The following is a 20,183-nucleotide window of genomic DNA, read 5'->3' as shown; positions in this document are numbered from 1 at the left end:
ATAAATCCCCAACAGTGTCACCAGCAAAGCACCCCCACACCATCACACCTCCTCCAAGCTTCACGTGGGAACCAGGCTTGTAAAGTCCATCTGTTCATCTTTTCTGCATCGCACAAAGACACGGTGGTTGGAACCAAAGATCTCAAATTTGGACTCATCAGACCAAAGCCCAGATTTCCACTGGTCTAATGTCCATTCCTTGTGTTCTTTAGCCCAAGTCTCTTCTGCTTGTTGCCTGTCCTTAGCAGTGGTTTCCTAGCAGCTGTTTTACCACGAAGGCCTGCTGCACAGAGTCTCCTCTTAACAGTTGTTGTAGAGATGTGTCTGCTGTTAGAACTCTGTGTGGCATTGACCTGGTCTCTAATATGAGCTGCTGTTAACCTGCGATTTCTGAGGCTGGTGACTCGGATAAACTTATCCTCAGAAGCAGAGGTGTCTCTTGGTCTTCCTTTCCTGGGGCGGTCCTCATGTGAGCCAGTTTTTTTTGTAGCGCTTGATGGTTTTTGCAACTGCACTTGGGGACACTTTAAAAGTTTTCCCAATTTTTTGGACTGACTGACCTTCATTTCTTAAAGTAATGATGGCCACTCGTTTTTCTTTACTTAGCTGCTTTTTTCTTGCCATAATACAAATTCTAACAGTCTATTCAGTAGGACTATCAGCTGTGTATCCACTAGATTTCTGCACAACGCAACTGATGGTCTCAACACCATTTATAAGGCAAGAAATCCCACTTATTAAACCTGACAGGGCACACCTGTGAAGTGAAAACCATTCCCGGTGACTACCTCTTGAAGCTCATCAAGAGAATGCCAAGAGTGTGCAAAGCAGTCATCAAAGCAAAAGGTGGCTACTTTGAAGAACCTAGAATATAAGACATAATTTCAGTTGTTTCACACTTTTTTGTTAAGTATATAATTCCACATGTGTTAATTCATAGTTTTGATGCCTTCAATGTGAATGTACAATTTTCATACAGAAAAATCTTTAAATGAGAAGGTGTGTCCAAACTTTTCGTCTGTCCTGTATATGGTAAAATCAATGTTGCCATTCAAAAGTACAACTCGTCCTGCAAAAAACAACCCCTCACATGGCCATATTGACTAAAAAATTAAAAAGTTATGACCATGGGAAGAAGAGGAGCTAAAAATGGAAACGCAAAAACAGAAATACCCCTGGGTCTTAAGGGGTTAATCAGCTGTCATGTGTCTTTTACAGCCGTGGGTGAATCGGAGCTCAACCCTAGAGCGTTAACCAGTTTAATCAGATATTTACAGCGGGATTTAACATGCACCACCCAGAATCATATCACAAATCCCACATATTGGCGCCTGCAGGCTCAGACTGGCCCACAGGGTAACAGGGAAATTCCCCAATGGGCCCCTGTGCAGATCTGGGCCCCCAACCCCACTGTATGTGCAGTATTAGGCATAATTCACTTGATTCACTCTGTACAGAAAAAGGCAGCGTCTCATCATTCACTACCCAGTTTATTATTAAATAGAGATAGAGGTAAATTCGTGAACAAGGGTAGTGTAATATTTGTATGCAGGGGAAAAGTGGGCCCCCCAAAGCACATGTTGCTGGTGGGCCCTTGTCACCCCAGTCTGACACTGGGTGCCTATCATCTGGGGCGTCGATGGTTATCATGACAGCGGGGGTTCTGGAGAAGACCACCTGTACCAGTCATTACGATACTTCTGTGAATGCCGATCTGTCTGACCTCTCCGTGCCCGAACTTGGCTACATATCTGACCCTGCACTGCCTTCCCCGACCTCGGACTGTCAGACCTTGCTATGCAACCCTTTTCTCCCACTCTTGACACACTAATAGCAACACCGCAGAAGAAATGCTAGCACAGGCTTCAAGTATCCATTGTTTCAGATGCTGCATATCTCGTATCTTCACAGCATAGACAATTGCCTTCTAATGACCCCAAAGATAAAAGTCAGATCGGAAGACCTTGGTGGCCATTCAACTGGCCCACGATGACCAATCCACTTTCCAGGAAACTGGTCATGTAGGAATGCTCGGACCTGAAACCCATAATGTGGTGGTGTACCATCTTGCTGTAAAAACTCAGGGAACTTGCCATCTTCAGTGCATAAAGTGGGCAACATCATCATGATGGTCACCGTGGGCCAGTTGAATGGCCACCAAGGTCTCCCGATCTGACCCCCTTTGACTTTTATCTTTGGGGTCATCTGAAGGCAATTCTCTATGCTATGAAGATACGAGATGTGCAGCATCTGAAACAACGGATACTGGAAGCCTATGCCAGCATTTCTTCTGAGGTGTTGCTATCAGTGTGTCAGGAGTGGGAGAAGAGGGTTGCATTGACAATCCAACACAATGGGCAGCACTTTGAACACATTTTATAAGTTGTCATAAACTTGTAAATAACTAATGAAAGAATAAAGTTACGTTAAAACCAAGCACACCATTGTTTTTCTTGTGAAATTCTCAATAAGTTTGATGTGTTACATGACCCTCTTCCCATTGGAAAAAATAAAGTTGGATCCAAAATGGCTGACTTCAAAATGGCCGCCATTGTCACCACCCATCTTGAAAAGTTTTCTCCCTCCCATATACTGATGTGCCACAAACAGGAAGTTGATATCACCAACCATTCCCACTTTATTTAGGAGTATCCATATAAATGGCCCACCCTGTACTATTATGTATGACTATAGGGGTGCTTTATACTACTATGTATGACTATGGGGGAGCATTATACTACTATGTATGACCTAGGGGGTTGCATTGCGCTACTATGTAAGAATATGGGGGTGCATTGCACTACTATGTATGACTATGGGAGTGCACTATACTACTATATATGTGATTGAAAGCTTTATCCTTTTACTCTTGGTCTGGATTCACACACTGCTTGTCTGGTGGGACCATTCTGACCTTGGATTGTGTAATCATGACAAAGGGGTATGATTGACATCCTCCAACCTCATTGTCAGGGATTTGTGCATTTTCTTGCCTGCCTGTGAATGTGCAGTTTACCAAGGAAGCTGGGAAGCTTACACCCAGCTTCAATGCACATTGCAAGACACTTGAGATTTGCGGCGGTCCGACAATGAGGTCAATACGGAGAGGGTGTCAATAATGTCCCACAGGACAAGATCTGAGCCTGAACTAGTCTGAGGGGAACTACTACTCTCACCTCACTACTAGTCCTGCTTTGTTTGCATATGACGAGACAGTCTTAACATTATTTATTTTTAATTAGAGAAACATTTTTATGACACATAAAGGACTTTGTTTTAATACAGGACTAGACTTGTGAAAATATATGGTGGCAATTTAAAGGAGGTGACAGATTTCATCTAAAAAAAATAACTACTCTCCATTTTTTTTTTCAGAAATCAACAGTGCAAAGGAATAAACTTTGCAATAGAGAGTTTTTTTCAGATCTGTCTATAAATCTGTCTGCAGTAAGGAATGAAATTACACCTTTTGCCTATAAAAGTATTTGTACAGGGGAGATGAGAGCAGCTGGATAGAGTAAGAGACAGAGCTCGCAAGGAGAAACTGCTGGGGCTTCTAGTCACTGGAGCATGCAGGAGGGGAAACTGCTAAATAATGGTAATATAATGGCCAGGAATAGAGTTATTCCTCCTGTATATACACAATTACAAGAAAGCGCAGCTATACTTTAGTTAAAATGAAGTTCAAGGAGAACATTGGTTACCGCATGGTCATATATGTGTGCGGGCACAGAGAGACTACTCATACTTCCAAGCAGAGATTTCCCCAGAAGGGGGATTGTTATAGAGGATGCATTGACCACAAAGGATTGCAAACCTGGTAGCTCTCGGTCTTTAAAAGGATCCTCTGTGTCTGTATTTTTCCACCTTGCATCACTTTCACATACTGGAGTTTCATAACTGTAAAAAAAAAAATATATATATATACACATATATTTTAATTTTTGTTTTTCCTACATTTGTGGATGGGCATTAAAAAAAATATCTTACCGTGTTGACGTTCCAGGCAATGGGCGACCTGTGTCTACTAAAACACACCAGCAATAACCAGTGGATTGGTGACACTGTACTGGTTTGTAGAGCCCTCCCGGCGCACATTCGGGAATCACAATTCCCTCCCTTGGATTGTCCCTGGCTTCTTCCAGAGCACTTTGTCTCTCCTGATCACAGGAGTTCACTTTCTCTGCAAAGCAATTTAATATTATTCATTTAGCAATTTATAATAGTAATGGCAAAGTCCAGCACTGCATGAAACCAATATCCTATACAAAAAATGCTGATTATCAATAATATAGAAATGGAAATCTGAAATAACAGACGATCCACCAGAATATTGCCAATGCCACCTACCGTAATATCATTAGAAATAATGATGACTCAAATATAATTCTTGTGATGGATGAAATATTAAAAGATCTCATTAACTCCAAATAAGATAGACATTTCTTATTGATTTTTTTAAAAATTGTTTTTCCATAATAAGAACAATGTCATCTTGACCTATTACTAATGTCTTCTTCCTTTACCTCAGAGGTCTGAGACTTAAAAATCTGTCAGCGGGTTTTTGCTTTTTAACCTGAGAACGCCATATAACTTGGAGCCTGATTCCAAAGATGTGTCACTTGCTCGCCTGTTTGAAGTAATTTCAATACAAATCAGTGTTTTATCAGCAGGAGATTTTCACTGCAGGACTAGGTGTCTAGTGCAAAGCAGTCCAGCTAATCTGTGTAACCCCGCCCTCCCACTGATTGGCAACTTGATGAAAATGTACACACAAAGCTGCCAATCAGAAGTATGGGTGGGGTTATACACAGCTCAGCATTCTGAGCAAGCAGCCCAGTAAATGACACATCCCTGGAATCAGGCTCTTTGCTCGTACATCATGCATTCTAACAATATTCCAACATATCATGTCTAATTTATTACATTGGTCTCCTGATTCAAAAAATCCTTGAGAGGCTACAAATAAATGTTGACACGCAGCGTATTTGCAGCCCTTTATTCTGCATGTGTGATTTGTTTATAGTACATGTTTAATAAAGTTAGTTTTTTTTTCACCAAAAACGCAACAACAAGAAAAAAGCAAAATCCGTTTGCTGTGGATTTTGCAGCATTTTCGCACTCATGGCTTTCTATGGTTGAAAAAAAATGTTGATATGCTGCAGATTTAAAAAAACGCTGCAGTGCTCAAATTCACTCAGAAAAACAAGAACCAAGTGTGTGTATGAGATTTCTAAAATCTCATAGGTTTGCTGGTACTGTAAAATGCAGTTTTTAACTTGCATAAAAGAAAATTGTGGAAAAAAACGGCTGCAGGTGAACATAGTATTAATGTTCTCAAGTTCACTGAGCAAGTCAGCTCTACTGCATTATGCACCTTGGCTCTACTCATACTCTGGAGGAGTTGTACTGCCTGTCTGTGTGTTCACCACTCATTGTAGACCAGGTTTGTGAGTGACAAATGTGACCTCTGGAAAAGTCAGTTTTGGACATGAATTCCGATTGTCCTAAAACGCAACGTGCAAGCAATAAATTGCAAAACAATCCGACCAGAACCTGAAGTGCTAGGAATGTGAGAATTATTTCACCAACATACGTTTCGCCCATTTTCTTCAGGTATCTTCATCTTAACAGTCACGATGTCTCCTGATGAAGATGGGCGAAACGTACGTTGGGGTGCTTATTTGGTGGGTCCACACTGCGATATTGAGCTAAGTTTGAGCCAAGTATGTCAGCTATATGTCATTAGCTTCTTTTGGCTGAGTTTACAAATTCTCACTTGTAGTTATTATTTCTAAATATTTATCTATCGGGTTACATCTATTCTCTTCTTTAACTTGATGATATATTTTTCATATACATAGCCATAACATTGATATTTTTTTGATTCAACTATAGATTTATTAAAGGGACATACACATAGTCCATATCATTGTCTGCGATCATTTTATAGATCTTGTACAACTGGCTATTCACATTTCAAAGATTATAATCTGTTTATCTAGGCTCATGCAAATTTGACATGTGCACCGACCATATGTTTTCCATGATTTTCCTTGCTTAAAGTGTGTTTGTTCATACTTTAGGTTTTTTAATATACTTAATAAAAATAGATTTTATTACATTTACTGGAACTGAATTGGCTTTTAATTCTTTTCTTGGCTGTTATACATTTCTAAAGAATGGGTTTCCCATCACTTTTATGGATCCATATTAGGCTTTCTCTAGATTTTGTTTGTGCTATTAGTCTTACAATTTAGGTTTATTCACCCGGTATAATGACACCAGTATATTTATTACACCATACTGTGAAATCACTGTTTATTACAGCTGTACTGTCATATCACTGCATACATTGTCCTTGTATTACGATTCTGGGTTTATTATTATCCCTTAGCTATGATATCACTGCCATCTTTATCACTTCACTGTGACACCACTCTGCTTGTTATCCGTTTTTTTGTGGCATCGCGGCATGCAATAACCTCTTTTTGTTTTGGGACATTTACTTTGGGCAACTAGTTATTATTTCTGTAGATATCACTGTATTAATTTGTCCTGACCTGTGACGTTACTGTATGTTATTACTATATAGTGAAACATCAATGTGTGCATCATCTAAGTAGTACTATGATCCAAGTGTATATTTTATTGGTTCTGTTCAGCATTTTCTGTACAGGGCCACAAAAGTTGCCACCAAAGTTTTCCAAATTGCGCAGCCTTTTGCATATTTTGTGTTAAAGGGAATCCGTCTGCAGGATTTAGCTTTGTAATCTGAGAGCAGCATGATGTATGGACAGAGGCTTTGATTCCAATGATGTGATATGTCATTTTATAATCTGCATGTTGCGGTCTCCATAAAATTAGTGTTTTTGCAGGAGATTATCATTAGAGGACTAGATGCCTCATGCCTCCTAGTCCAATCCCAAACCCGCCACTGATTAGCAGCTTTCTTTCAATATACAGTGAACACAGAAAGCTGCCGATCAGTGGTGTGGGCGGGGTTATATGGAGCTCAGCATTTGAGCTCTGCTAGATGTGCAGCAGAGAAAATGGTGATTTTATCAAAATGGCAGCAAGTAGACCAGAAAGTGGTGCATCACTGCAATCAGGGCCTCAGCCCCTACATGACGCGGCTCTCAGATTACAAAACAAAAACCCTCTGACAGATTTCCTCTAAGGTTTTATAGCTGAGGTTTACAAAAGCTATTTGACTAAAATAACACAAAAAATAAGTAACGACATTCGCCTCACCAATCCTCCACCACTCCCATGCAGAGGCATCACTGGCCCTCAAATAGTCTCCCATTGCTTCAAAGATAGCAGTCGATATACATGAGCACTGCATCCTAGGACTAGCTGCAGCTGTCACATGCATGGTCAGAAAGCTATGGCATGGGAGTGGCAGAAAACCTTAGCATTCTGCACACTTAAATCTCATTCTTCATTTCCTAATAAAGATGACCTGTCACCAAAAGTAGACAGATTTTGCTTTTATTTTATTTCTACTGATCTGCTAAATATTGCCTTATTACTTTTAGCCAATATCCTACATTTTATTGTGTTTTCCAAGGCGGCATTGCTCCCTTGGTGAAGAATACTCATGAATGGAATACTCCGGAAAGCAACATGAATAAAATAAAAGCAAAAAACTGGCCACTTTTGATCTAGTGACAAATCCTCTTTAAAGTCAATGGGAAAAATTATGTACCACCCATTGGCGGTGTCCCTCCATTGTTCCCCTCCTCCCTGCATGCGAGGATACCAGCATACTCACTGACCTGGCCGCGGCAGCATCCTCACACTCCTCTCCCTCGTTCTCCTGTGCATTCCGCTCTGGCTTGCAGCGGCGCACCTAGTGCGCACATGCGCTCCCCTGTTCTTAAATAGGCAGCGCGCGCACATGCAAAGATGCCCCCAGCCAATAGCTGGGAGGCATCTTGTATAAAAGGCCTGAGCAACCCCTATAGTTTGTTAGTAGTAGTGTGTGTTTAACTGTATGTTGCCAGTCCCCATTCCTTAGTCTAATACAGTTATTTCCCTATCCTGTACCTGTAGTCCTGTGCATTATGATCAACCCTCCTAAGCCGTCTATATGGGCATGTAGGCCATAAAAAGTTAAGTAAAATGTTACCTTGATAGCTGAGATCTGATGTCTCATTCCAGAGAAATCCATGTTTTTTTCTTAATATGTAAATGAGCTGCTAAGATCTGTGGTCCTGACATAGCTCTCCTGGAGAATCTGCCTCCAGAGCTTAAAAGGGGAGTGTTACTAGTGTGAGACATATAATGACTGACAGTCTGGTCTCCTGATCTACATGTCTCACACTGGTAACTACCCCTTTCTTTTAAAATAAGTTCTGGAGTCAGATTCTCAGGGTGATCTATGTCCGGTCCATAGATCTTAACACCTCATTTACATATTAAGAAAAACATGAATATCTCTGGAATAACTTTAAGAAAAGTGTTCTACACGGCTAACCAAAAAACAGTTTTTGCTCTTTTGTTTATAGCTCTGAATCTTTTTTAGTTTACGTGGAAAAATCATTATATTGGTTTACGGTTTCCTACATTGCATTTTATATCTTAGATGCAATCTCTATTAAAAATCTATATTTTGATTATGCTGCAATTGTAAAAAGCTGACAGTGTTTGCTCTATAGAGATGCTGAGGAGTGCCATTTCTTATCAAGCTGGCTGTATACATGAAGTAGGGCACTTGTTTATAGCATCTAATGGGCCAAGTGTGAGAATATCAGCTCTGTACCTTACATGACGGCACGACAGCAGCGCTCTATAATGGCCATACACTTCTCCGTTCTGCTCGACAAGCAGCTGTACAGTTCTGCTAGGTTTTGGCTGTATGACAGATAGGCATAGCCCCAGAAAGCCTCTCCGGCGTACTGGCTGCCAGTCCAAGTCTTGGCGTCATTATTGTAACTGGAGAAAGCTTCTGCTGCTCAGACAGAATTAATTAGTTATGAGACCAAGGGAACGTATTTCGAGTGACATGTCCCCTTATCCATAAAAGGAGAAGGCAGGTGAGTTATGAGAGGACAAAGTTGCTTGGATATGATCCAGGTAGATTTCAAGCCAACTTACACACATTACTCAAGTGGTATGGCAGTACAGCATACCTGTATTCTATACAATCAGTATATTTACTTATAACAGCGACTGTCTATTCATACTATAACACAACCCTGCATTATGCACACTACCGTACTGCCTAAAAAAGGCAAAAGACTCTTAATAAAACGCCATTATTCACCGCCATTAAATATTTATCTTTGCTCCATCAGATGGAATGTCCTATGAGATCGCAGTTGGACGACTCAGTGCGGAGCTGGAGAAACATTTTGGAGATTTATGCTAAGTAAGTAAATATTGATGTAATATTTCTATAGGTCGCAGAAGAAAATACAGTATCTATCTTTACCATACAAGCTAGACTTTAAAATTGCTGCAGGGAAGAAGTGAACTTGTTGGACATGGCAAACCAAAGTTGTTGTTTTTTTCTTTTTTAAACATCAACGTGTAACCTATGGACCCTTTATGACCCGTTGAAGAAAGGCTAACAAACGCTTTGATCTCACAGAACGATCATTAAATATGATCATGGATTTTAAAACTGGCTTAAGAATCATCGCAGTCAACTAAGAAACATTTTACGCTTCCATGGGTTGACTGCCAACGTGTTTAGGTGGGACGATAGTTGGGAAAGGGCATACTTACAAATATTTGTTCCCCAATTATTAGCTCATCTAAATGGGCCATTAGTGTGCTACAGCAGACTTTTGCTTTGCCCTATTAATGTCAACATGAATATGAGCCAGCGGGTCCCTAGATGAATGCAGTAGTGACGTTACACACCAGTCCCGGCTCCGGGCTCTGCTCCCTTCACCCAGATCCAATGAACTTTGTTGTGTTCCGCGTCAGGCTTTGCAGGTTGCCTGTCCTGTGGCAACATCCTCCCAGGACTTTTAAGGCACCAAGACACAAACCTATGTCTTAGTATTGAGACTTTAGTGTTTGGTGTGCTCCATCTCTGATCCTGCATACCTACAGCTCAGTGGGCTAACCCTCATTTTGCCATCTCTGCATTCATTCACCCTTGCTTTATTTCACTGCACTTCTGGTCCAGAGTCTCCTGAATGTGCCGAGTCTTTGTTTCCGGTGTTCCTGCTGCACAGATGCCCAGGGCCCATGTGCCCTCCGGACCTTGGGCTTGGAGGATGCATCTTACCAGGAGAGCCAAAACAAATGCCATACAGTGCTCAGATAAATTGTAAACACATTTCCTAGAGAAAGTGATTTCAATGATTTTCTACTACCGTATATAGATGATAATGACCTGTCTTTAGGGCTCATACAAATGACAGTATTTTCGGTCTGACAAAACACCAATGTAAGTCTATGGGGCTGTGCCCATGTCCATTTTTTTTCTTCGGACAGAACTGCGATGAAGCGATTCATCCATTGGCATAGGATTCTAAGGAATTCCTGCTGCCGGGAATGATACGTCAGTATGCAGTGGGCTCCCAGTTCTGGGGATTTAGATCACAGCTTCATGTAGCTCAATGGTTTGTCCCAAAACTGTTCAAAGAGTTTGGGGGTGGATTCCGGACATTTTGCAACAGACAACAAGCCCAGACTTTTGTTGTAAATAATGGGAATATAGCACTATTTTCTGCACCCAAAGACTAAGCATCATGTTTTTAATAAATGATCCCCGCTCTTATTCCATGGCCTAAAATAGTTGAAAATTGCATAAATCTACTTAAAAGAAAAAAACAATTTACGAATCATAATTCCTTTAAATTCCCCTGTTCTGTCCAGATGAAGTTGATAAAGCTAACAATATCGCACATGTTGCAAAAAAAAATCCCAAAAAAACCTCTTCTAAGCAAACACATGTAATACATTAGGTCATACTTGCTGCATGAAGAGTTTATATGAATGCTCAATCTTTACCTGGCTTGCAAGACAGTCTTGAGACAGATTGACAGGCTGAAGGTTGTAAATAAATAGGCTTTTTCGCTCTCTCTTTCTCTCCTTCGCCATAAGGCGGGTGTTCACAAATGACCCTTACAGATGTGACCTATGCCACTGCTATATATTATTACAGCATTGCACAAACTTTCCATGGCCTTTCATAAATAGCCATTGAAAGCGTCATTAAAATGTGGCGTTTCAGTGTTTGGAAGCGAAGGACATAACCCTTGGAGCACCAGGGGAAAGCTTCTAAAGCTCCATATTTAAAAAGGTTTATGTTATAAGCTTGGGTTGCCTATAAACACAAGTGCCATGAGTTATAACTCGAGACTTGTCCTGCACACCTAAAACAAATGGTGTGCACTTCAGGACTCGAAATAAAGAAAAAAGTTTCCTACAGATGTGTCTATCCATATATATAACCCAGTGTGTGCTTAATCCCGCAAAGAGCCCAGAGATATTATTATGCACAAATACACTGTGCTGTCACTATATTACTCACGGCAGACTTTCCGCAGATGTGCGTTAGTGCGGCTGTGTATTATAATGGTACAATTCCTCTTTCACTGTTGGACAGTGTAATTAGTCTTGCTGGCTCTTTCTAAATCAGGAATCTGTTGCATAAAATCATTATTCGCTTCTCAGAATATTATTCTTCGGAACAGTCTATTTTACCTTAAGACCCACAGCGAATATTTCAATTTATACCCATTATGAAAAATCTAATTAAAGGAAATCTGTCATATGTATATGAGCTAATGCCACCGGCATCAGGGGCTTATCTACAGCATTCTGTAATGCTGTAGATAGCCCCCGATGTAACCTGAAAGGTAAGAAAAACAGATTATATTATACTTACCCAGGGGCGGTCCCGATTCATTTAGGATCTGATGGATGTCGTGGTCCGGGTCCAGCGCCTCCTATCTTCATACGATCACGTCCTCTTCTTGTCTTCCTGCCGCGGCTCCGGCGCAGGCGTACTTTGTCTGCCCTGTTGAGGGCAGCATAAAGTACTGCAGTGCGCAGGCGCTGGGCCTCTCTGACCTTTCCCGGTGCCTGCGCACTGCAGTACTTTGCTCTGCCCTCAACAGGGCAGACAAAGTACGCCTGCGCCGGAGCAGCGTCAGGAAGACAAGAAGAGGACGTCATCATATGAAGATCGGAGACGCCGGACCCGGACCGCGATGCCCATCGGACGAGACCCAGCGGGACCGCACCTGGGTGAGTATAATATAACCTGCTTTTCTTACCTTTCAGGTTACATCGGGGGCTTATCTGTAGATAAGCCCCTGATGCCGGTTGCCTTAGCTCATATACGATTTTTTGGGTGACAGATTCCCTTTAATATGCTATTATGTGACAGAGAAAAAAGTTTGCTGACTGCCAAGACCTATTGCCCCTCTTTGCTCCATTTTTCTCCAATTATCAAAGACCGGTCGGTGGCTAGATACGCATGTGCTGTCTGACAACACCAAAATAAATTTTTAGAATTCTGACTAGTGTCACTTTATGAGGTAATAGCTCTGGAATGCTTCAACGTATCCCACTGATTCAGAGAATGATTATTCATGACATATTGTACTTCATGACAGTGGTAAACTTTCTTCGATATGACTTGTGTTTATTTGTGAAAAAAATGTAAATTTTGCAACAATGTACAGCATTTTGCAATTTTCAAACTTTTAATGTTTATGTCCTTAAATCAGAGAGTATCCCACATGTCTACTTTACATCAGCACAATTTTTGAAACAATTTCTTTTTGTTAGGAAATAGTGATGGGCGAACCTCCAGATGATCGGCATCGGCGTACAATTAATAATAAATAATATAATTATACTTACCTGTCCAGCGACGCGTCCTCCCGTCCCGCTGTCTCCCGGACACACCTGCTTCCGGGGCCGTTCATTACCTTCCGCCGGTATTCACTGCACTCAGCAGTCTTCGGCTTTTTCTGGCAGTGTTTGTGCGGTGACATCACCATGTAGGGGATGTGAAATGTTTGTTGTTCCCTCTTCTCCCCAACTCCTTTAAGTGTGTATAATGTTTGTTATTAATCTGTTTATACGCGGTGGCACTGCTACACATAAAGTGTATTACCACCGTGTACAAGAGCATTGCTATACTTTCCGTATATTGCTCTATATATTTATGTAATGCCATTGATTGCTATGCACTTGCACGTATAGTTTATAGGGAAATTTTGTCCCCGGGCTCAGTAAAGTGTTAGGGGCGTAGTGTCCATAGTTGGCCACTAGAGGGGGGCACTATAGTATATAGTTAGAGCAGGAGGGGCATGGTGGGAATCAGATAGAGAGAGCTTCCTGCTTTAGTTTAGTCAGGGCTTGGGCGCCCGTGCAGCTCACTGGGCTGCCTAGCCATGAGTCACTGTGCCCTGCATCGTTAAAGGAAGGGGCCCAGCATAGCATACATAGTACTGAAGGATTCCTCTAGGAGTAAATGAGTATGGTAGCGCTGTGGACACATCTAAAGGAATCTGTCCCCACAGAGAGAGAGAGAAAGAAGTTTGTTCAGCCAGGCAGCACAAGCAAGATGTGGCAGATCTTTGCTTGGGCAGCAGTTCTTAGAACCGGGTCAAAGTGGTGTAGGACTGCCCCATGTGAGGCACAAATTCCGGATAGAGCAGATTGTGCGTGAACCGGAAGATACGGCTGAGCATAGAGAAGGAAAGGACAGAGAAGGAAAGGACAGAGAAGGGATAGAAAGGAAGAAACCAACTGTGATAATTGAAGTGCTGAGTAAACGAGTTAACATTAAAGTTAAGCCGGAGTGTGTCTCCTTTATTGCGGAACTGTCTTTGAGGAATACATTACATTCCCGTAGCGGTCAAGTCCAGATGGCGCAGAGAGCCAGCTACAAGGTACTGGAACAGAGAGATGTGATTCTATGCGGGAAGGGGTCCAGGGAGTGATACAGGGATTGCTGTCGGCCATGGCTACCTCCCTGGCTCCCCCTTCCTACAACCGCACGAACACTGCCGGAAAAAGTCGATGACTGCCAAGGGCAATGAATACTGCTGGAAGGTAATGTGCGGCTCCGGAACCAAATACAGTCAGAAGACAGTGGGACGGGAGGGCGCGCCGCTGGACAGGTAAGTATAATTATAATGTTTATTAATTGTATGCTTTCATTGACAGGCCGTCCCTGGACCCGAACTGTAACACGGGTTTCCCATGGAAACCCATGTTCGGGACTTTATGACCATAGTGTTCGGTACGGGTCCCGAACTTTACAGTTCGGGTTTGCCCATCCCTATTAGGAAGTTATAATGGTTAAAAAAATTGACCAGCGAAATTTAGAAAACCATTTTTTTGGGGACTGCATCACATTTGAAGTGATTTTGATGGGTCTTTATGATAAAAAATACCCCAAAATGACCGAAAAGTGACACCATTCTAAAACCTGCACCCGTCAAGGTGCTCAAAATCACATTCAAGAAGTTTATTAATCCTTAAGGTGCTTCACAGGAATTAATGGAATGTGGGAGGAAAAAATGAACATTTCACTTTTTTTCACAAAAATTTTACTTTAGACCCAAATTTCTTTATTTTTACAAGGAAAACAGGAGAAAATTAACCCCAAAATTTGTTGTGCAATTTCTCCTGAAAACGCCAATACTCCATCTATGGTGGAAAAATACTGTTTGGGTGTGCAACAGGGCTCGGAAAGGAAGGAGCGAAGTTTGACTTTTTGAACGCAAAATTGGCTGGAATCAAAATCGGACGTCATGTCACTTTTGGGGAGCCCCTGATAAGCCTAAACAGTGGAAGCACCCTGACAAGTGACCCCATTTTAGAAACTAGACCCCTCAAGGAACTTATCTAGATGAGTGGTGAGCACCTTTCTGCTTCACAGAAATTTATGAAGTTGAGCTGTGAAAACAGAAATCACATTTTTCCCCAAAAAATGTTCTTTTAGCCCCAAATTTTTTATTTTTGCAAGGGTAAGGCCGGCTTCACACTCAGCGTATGAAAATACGGTCCGTTTTTTACGGCCGTAATACGCTGAAAAGTCCCCAAAATAGTGGTCCGTAGCTCCTCCATAGGCAGGGTGTGTCAGCGTTTTTTGCGCATGGCATCCTCCGTATGTAATCCGTATGGCATCCGTACTGCGTGTTTTTCTCGCAGGCTTGCAAAACCGACATACGGCTATACAAGGGATCCATGTGTCAAAAAAAAAACAAAAAACATATATACTGTCTATATATATATTATATATATATATATATATATATATATATATATATATATGTCAGTAGACACATATATGTATATATATTATTACTTCATACAGCGCTAGTTAGCAAAAGCCGGCAATTGAATTACCGGCTTTAAAGCTATCTCCTTCCTAAACCCGACATGATATGAGACATGGTTTACATACAGTAAACAATCTCATATCCCCATTTTTTTTTGCATATTCCACACTACTAATGTTAGTAGTGTGTATATGCAAAATTTGGCTTTTCTAGCTATTAAATTAAAGGGATAAATGGTGGAAAAAATTGGCGTGGGCTCCCGCACAATTTTCTCCGCCAGAGTAGTAAAGCCAGTGACTGAGGTCAGATATTAATAGCCTGGAGAGGGTCCACGGTTATTGGCCCCCCTGGCTAAAAACATCTGCCTCCAGCCACCCCAGAAAAGGCACATCTGGAAGATGCGCCTATTCTGGCACTTGGCCACTCTCTTCCCATTCCCGTGTAGCGGTGGGATATGGGGTAATGAAGGGTTAATGTCACCTTGCTATTGTAAGGTGACATTATGCCAAATTAATAATGGAGAGGCGTCAATTATGACACCTATCCATTATTAAGGAAAACTATAGAAAGTAGAACGGCACTAGAGTCGAGCGTATCCAAACAGTCAGGACTATTAGCGGACAGCTGTGTATTCAGGCGCCACAATCACTGAGGGAACCGGTGCTCTGCATAAATGTCCAACAAGAAATCCATGAGCAGTAGAGAAGAAAAAGAAAATATGCGGCACTCACCCCAGAATAACTGTGAAGATTGTGGTATTTATTGGAGAAAAATGAAGATTACATCCATCAGGACATCAGGTATATACGAGGGTGCGGTATAGGAGCTCGGATGACGGCCGTTTCGCACACGCAGGTGCTTCGACAGGTCCGGATAGTAGACTACAACACGTCATTTCCTTTTAAAGGATGTCTGACGTATAGATATAATTAAGAACGTGATCTAAATAAACTACACAATGTGGAAGTGATAATACATATAAATAATCTACATTGCAGACTGACATATATCTGAAAACATATATTAATCTTGTAATCATAGTGTTAATTACGGGAATCATCCGGAATATCAATTATAACACTAACCAAAAATATTGCCTATGAGGAATTTACAAGAATACGGACATATCAAGTCGGTCATTTAGGCCAATGGGTCCCTGTGCATTTGCATTAAGGATCCATTTGGCTTCTTTCTGTAAAAGAATCCTATTTTGATCTCCTCCCTGTTGTGGGTATGGAACTATTTCAATGCCAGCAAAACGAAGTAAGTCTGGGTTAGCGTTATGTTTTTCTCTAAGGGTATGTGTCCACTTTCAGGATGGCCGGCGGTATCGCCGGAGCGGCTTTGCCGCTCTGCGGTAAGCCCTGCCCCCTTTCTGGGACGCGATGATGCCGGATGTGTTCACAGCACACATCCGGCATCATCGCTCCCCACCATAGGGCCCTGTGCTATATCTTGCGGCGACGCAGCGTTGCCGCAAGATATACGGACATGCTGCGATCTGAAAAGACGTGCAGCATGTCCGGAGTCGCAGGGCCGCCGCGTGCGTGTTACCACACATAGTGGAGACGGGATTTCATTCAATCCCCTCCACTATGCTGTAACATCTGGACGCTGCATGTCTGACGCTGCGGCTCTATGCAGCGTCAGACACGCAGCGTTTCCTGCACGTGGAAACATACCCTAACGTGCTGAATTAATCTTAAGCACCCTTTTCCCGACGTAATGGAGTTATAATGCTCTTTGAAACGCATAATCAAAGGTCTGATTGTTTTGCCTATATAAAAATATCGGCACGGGCAAAACAAAACATAAATCACAAACTTGCTTTTACAAGAGATAAAATCTGTTACAACATGAGTGATAGAACCTATTTGCAATGGATTTTTTGTAAGATGTAAGCTGCAAAATCTACAGCTACCGCATCTATGATTACCGGCTGGGGGAGTATAAGTGAGCCAAGAATTGCTGGGTGCGGTAATTCTATTATGCACCAATAAATCTGATAGATTGTGAGCACGTCTATATGTAAATCTTGGGGTATGTTTATTGATAGAAGCCAGGTCTTTATCTGTTTGCAGGATGTACCAGTTTTTACGGACTGAGGCATGAATTACTTTGTCCAGATTACTATGTCTAAAGCAAAAAGAAAAACTACTATTATCTTCATTATCTGACTGAGATTTATTATTTCTTTTTCTTTTTAAGAAATTATGCTGAGTAAATTTACTAATTCGGGTTTCAGCTTCCTCTAATATTTGCATAGGGTAACCTCTCATTTTTAGACGAGATTTTAGTTCATTAATTTGCTCATCAAATATTTTGTTATTATTATTAATTTTTCGCAATCTCACCATCTGACTATAAGGCAAACCCTTTTTTGTATGGAGCGGGTGAGCACTCTCAAAATGAAGGATATTATTAGTTGCTGTTTCTTTTCTAAACACCTTGGTCAATATATCTCCCTCAACAATTTCTATTTTCACATCTAGGTATTCCAGGTTGTCATATCCGAAACATGAAGTAAATTTCATATTGATATCATTAGAAATGTTCAAATGCTCGACAAAGTTATTAAAATCTGTTTCACTACCATCCCATATTATCATGATGTCATCCACAAATCTAGTATAGAAACGAATATGCTTAATAAACGGGTTGTTGATGTTATTAACAGTGGCGTAGGAAGGGAGGTCCGGGGGGGGTCGGGCCGCCCCGGGCGGCACAATGCGGGGGGCAGGCATCTAGCCCTGCTGGCACAAGCATCTTTTCAGTCAGTGCAGGGCCAGGCAGTGCAGGCACATCGGGGTTAAGAACGCAGCCAGCGTGACATTGTTTGTGGGCGGAGAGTTCTCCTGCTCTGCTCTCCCGCCCGCCCCTCGCTGGCTGCTGAACTTATCAGGACAGGCAGATTCCGGAGGAGCTCCTTGGCAAGCCTTGCCGCCCTGAGTGAGTACGATGTATCTTTGTATTCTGACAGTCTGGGTGAGCTGGGGCGGCCACAGCTGATATACTGTATATTATATACTTCAGCAGCCGCCCAGGCCCCCAGCACCTGTCCTGTATATGTATATACTGTATTTATACAGCCTGTATGACAGTATATATAATATATATACAGGACAGGTGCTGGGGGCCTGGGCGGCGGCTGAAATATATACACTGCACAGTACCACTGCCCTGTATATATACACTGCACAGTACCACTGCCCTGTATATATACACTGCACTGTACCACTGCCCTGTATATATACACTGCACAGTACCACTGCCCTGTATATATACACTGCACAGTACCACTGCCCTGTATATATACACTGCACAGTACCACTGCCCTGTAAATATACACTGCACAGTACCACTGCCCTGTATATACATACTGCACAGTACCTCTCCTCCAAACCTGTATATATACACTGCACAGTACCTCTCCCCTGTATATATACACTGCACAGTACCACTGCCCTGTATATATACACTGCACAGTACCACTCCCCTTTATATATAAACCGCACAGTACCACTGCCCTGTATATATACACCGCACAGTACCACTGCCCTGTATATATACACTGCACAGTACCACTGCCCTGTATATATACACTGCACAGTACCTCTCCTCCTATCCTGTATATATACACTGCACAGTACCACTGCCCTGTATATATACACTGCACAGTACCACTGCCCTGTATATATACACTGCACAGTACCACTGCCCTGTATATATACACTGCACAGTACCACTTCCCTGTATATATACACTGCACAGTACCTCTCCTCCTATCCTGTATATATACACTGCACAGTACCTCTCCCCTGTATATATACACTGCACAGTACCACTGCCCTGTATATATACACTGCACAGTACCACTCCCCTCTATATATACACCGCACAGTACCACTGCCCTGTATATATACACCGCACAGTACCACTGCCCTGTATATATACACCGCACAGTACCACTGCCCTGTATATATACACTGCACAGTACCTCTCCCCTCTATATATACACCGCACAGTACCACTGCTGTTGTGAATTCTGTGGCAGAGCTCCCTCCTGTGGTCACAAGTGGTACTTCGGCTGATTCTCTCTGTGAGCTTCTGTTGGTGGAGGGAAGTGGTACTGCGGCTTCTGAGTTTCCTCCCTCAGGTGATCTGGTGAGGTCGTTAGGTGCTTCTCTACTTAACTCCACCTAATGCTTTGATCCTGGCTTCCTGTCAATGTTCCAGTGTTGGACTTGCTTTTCCCTGGATCATTCCTGTGGCCTGCTGCTCTGCATAGCTAAGTTCTTCTTTGCTATTTGTTTGCTATTTTTTCTGTCCAGCTTGTCTAATTTGTTGCTGGAAGCTCTGGGACGCAAAGGGTGTACCTCCGTGCCGTTAGTTCGGTACGGAGGGTCTTTTTGCCTCCTTTGCGTGGTGTTCTTTAGGGTTTTGTGTAGACCGCAAAGTTACCTTTTCTATCCTCGATCTGTTAAGAAAGTCGGGCCTCACTTTGCTGAATCTATTTCATCTCTACGTTTGTCTTTTCATCTTAACTCACAGTCATTATATGTGGGGGGCTGCCTTTTCCTTTGGGGTATTTCTCTGAGGCAAGGTAGGCTTATTTTCTATCTTCAGGCTAGTTAGTTTCTCAGGCTGTGCCGAGTTGCATAGGCAGAGTTAGGCGCAATCCACGGCTGCCTCTAGTGTTGTTTGGAGAGGATTAGGAATTGCGGTCTGCAGAGTTCCCACGTCTCAGAGCTCGTTCTATGATTTTGGGTTATTGCCAGATCACTGTATGTGCTCTGACCGCTATGTCCATTGTAGTACTGAATTGCCTTTCATAACAGTACAGGAAGCCAAAAGTACTAATGATTCTCAATAGAGGGAAAAAAGAAGTTCTGAGACCATTTTTTTTTCTTT

The 20,183-nt window shown here is 42.1% G+C and overlaps 1 protein-coding gene across 2 annotated transcripts in view; it reads right to left on the bottom strand.

Annotated features, from left to right (window-relative positions):
* The window catches only part of SMOC1 (SPARC related modular calcium binding 1), a 424,008-nt gene that overhangs the window by 89,784 nt on the left and 314,041 nt on the right, over positions 1-20,183 (bottom strand). For both annotated transcript variants that reach the window (XM_069731655.1, XM_069731664.1), the window contains exons 8-9: positions 3,991-4,183; positions 3,818-3,900 (exon numbers count right to left, since the gene is read on the bottom strand). In XM_069731655.1, the coding sequence (XP_069587756.1) occupies positions 3,818-3,900; positions 3,991-4,183 (276 nt within the window). The remainder of the gene's footprint in view (positions 1-3,817; positions 3,901-3,990; positions 4,184-20,183) is intronic.

This window comes from Ranitomeya imitator, chromosome 1 (genome assembly GCF_032444005.1).
Source record: "Ranitomeya imitator isolate aRanImi1 chromosome 1, aRanImi1.pri, whole genome shotgun sequence".
NCBI lineage: Eukaryota > Metazoa > Chordata > Amphibia > Anura > Dendrobatidae > Ranitomeya > Ranitomeya imitator.
The sequence above is the reverse complement of the archived record's forward strand: the minus strand, read 5'-3'. Positions and strand labels throughout refer to the sequence as shown.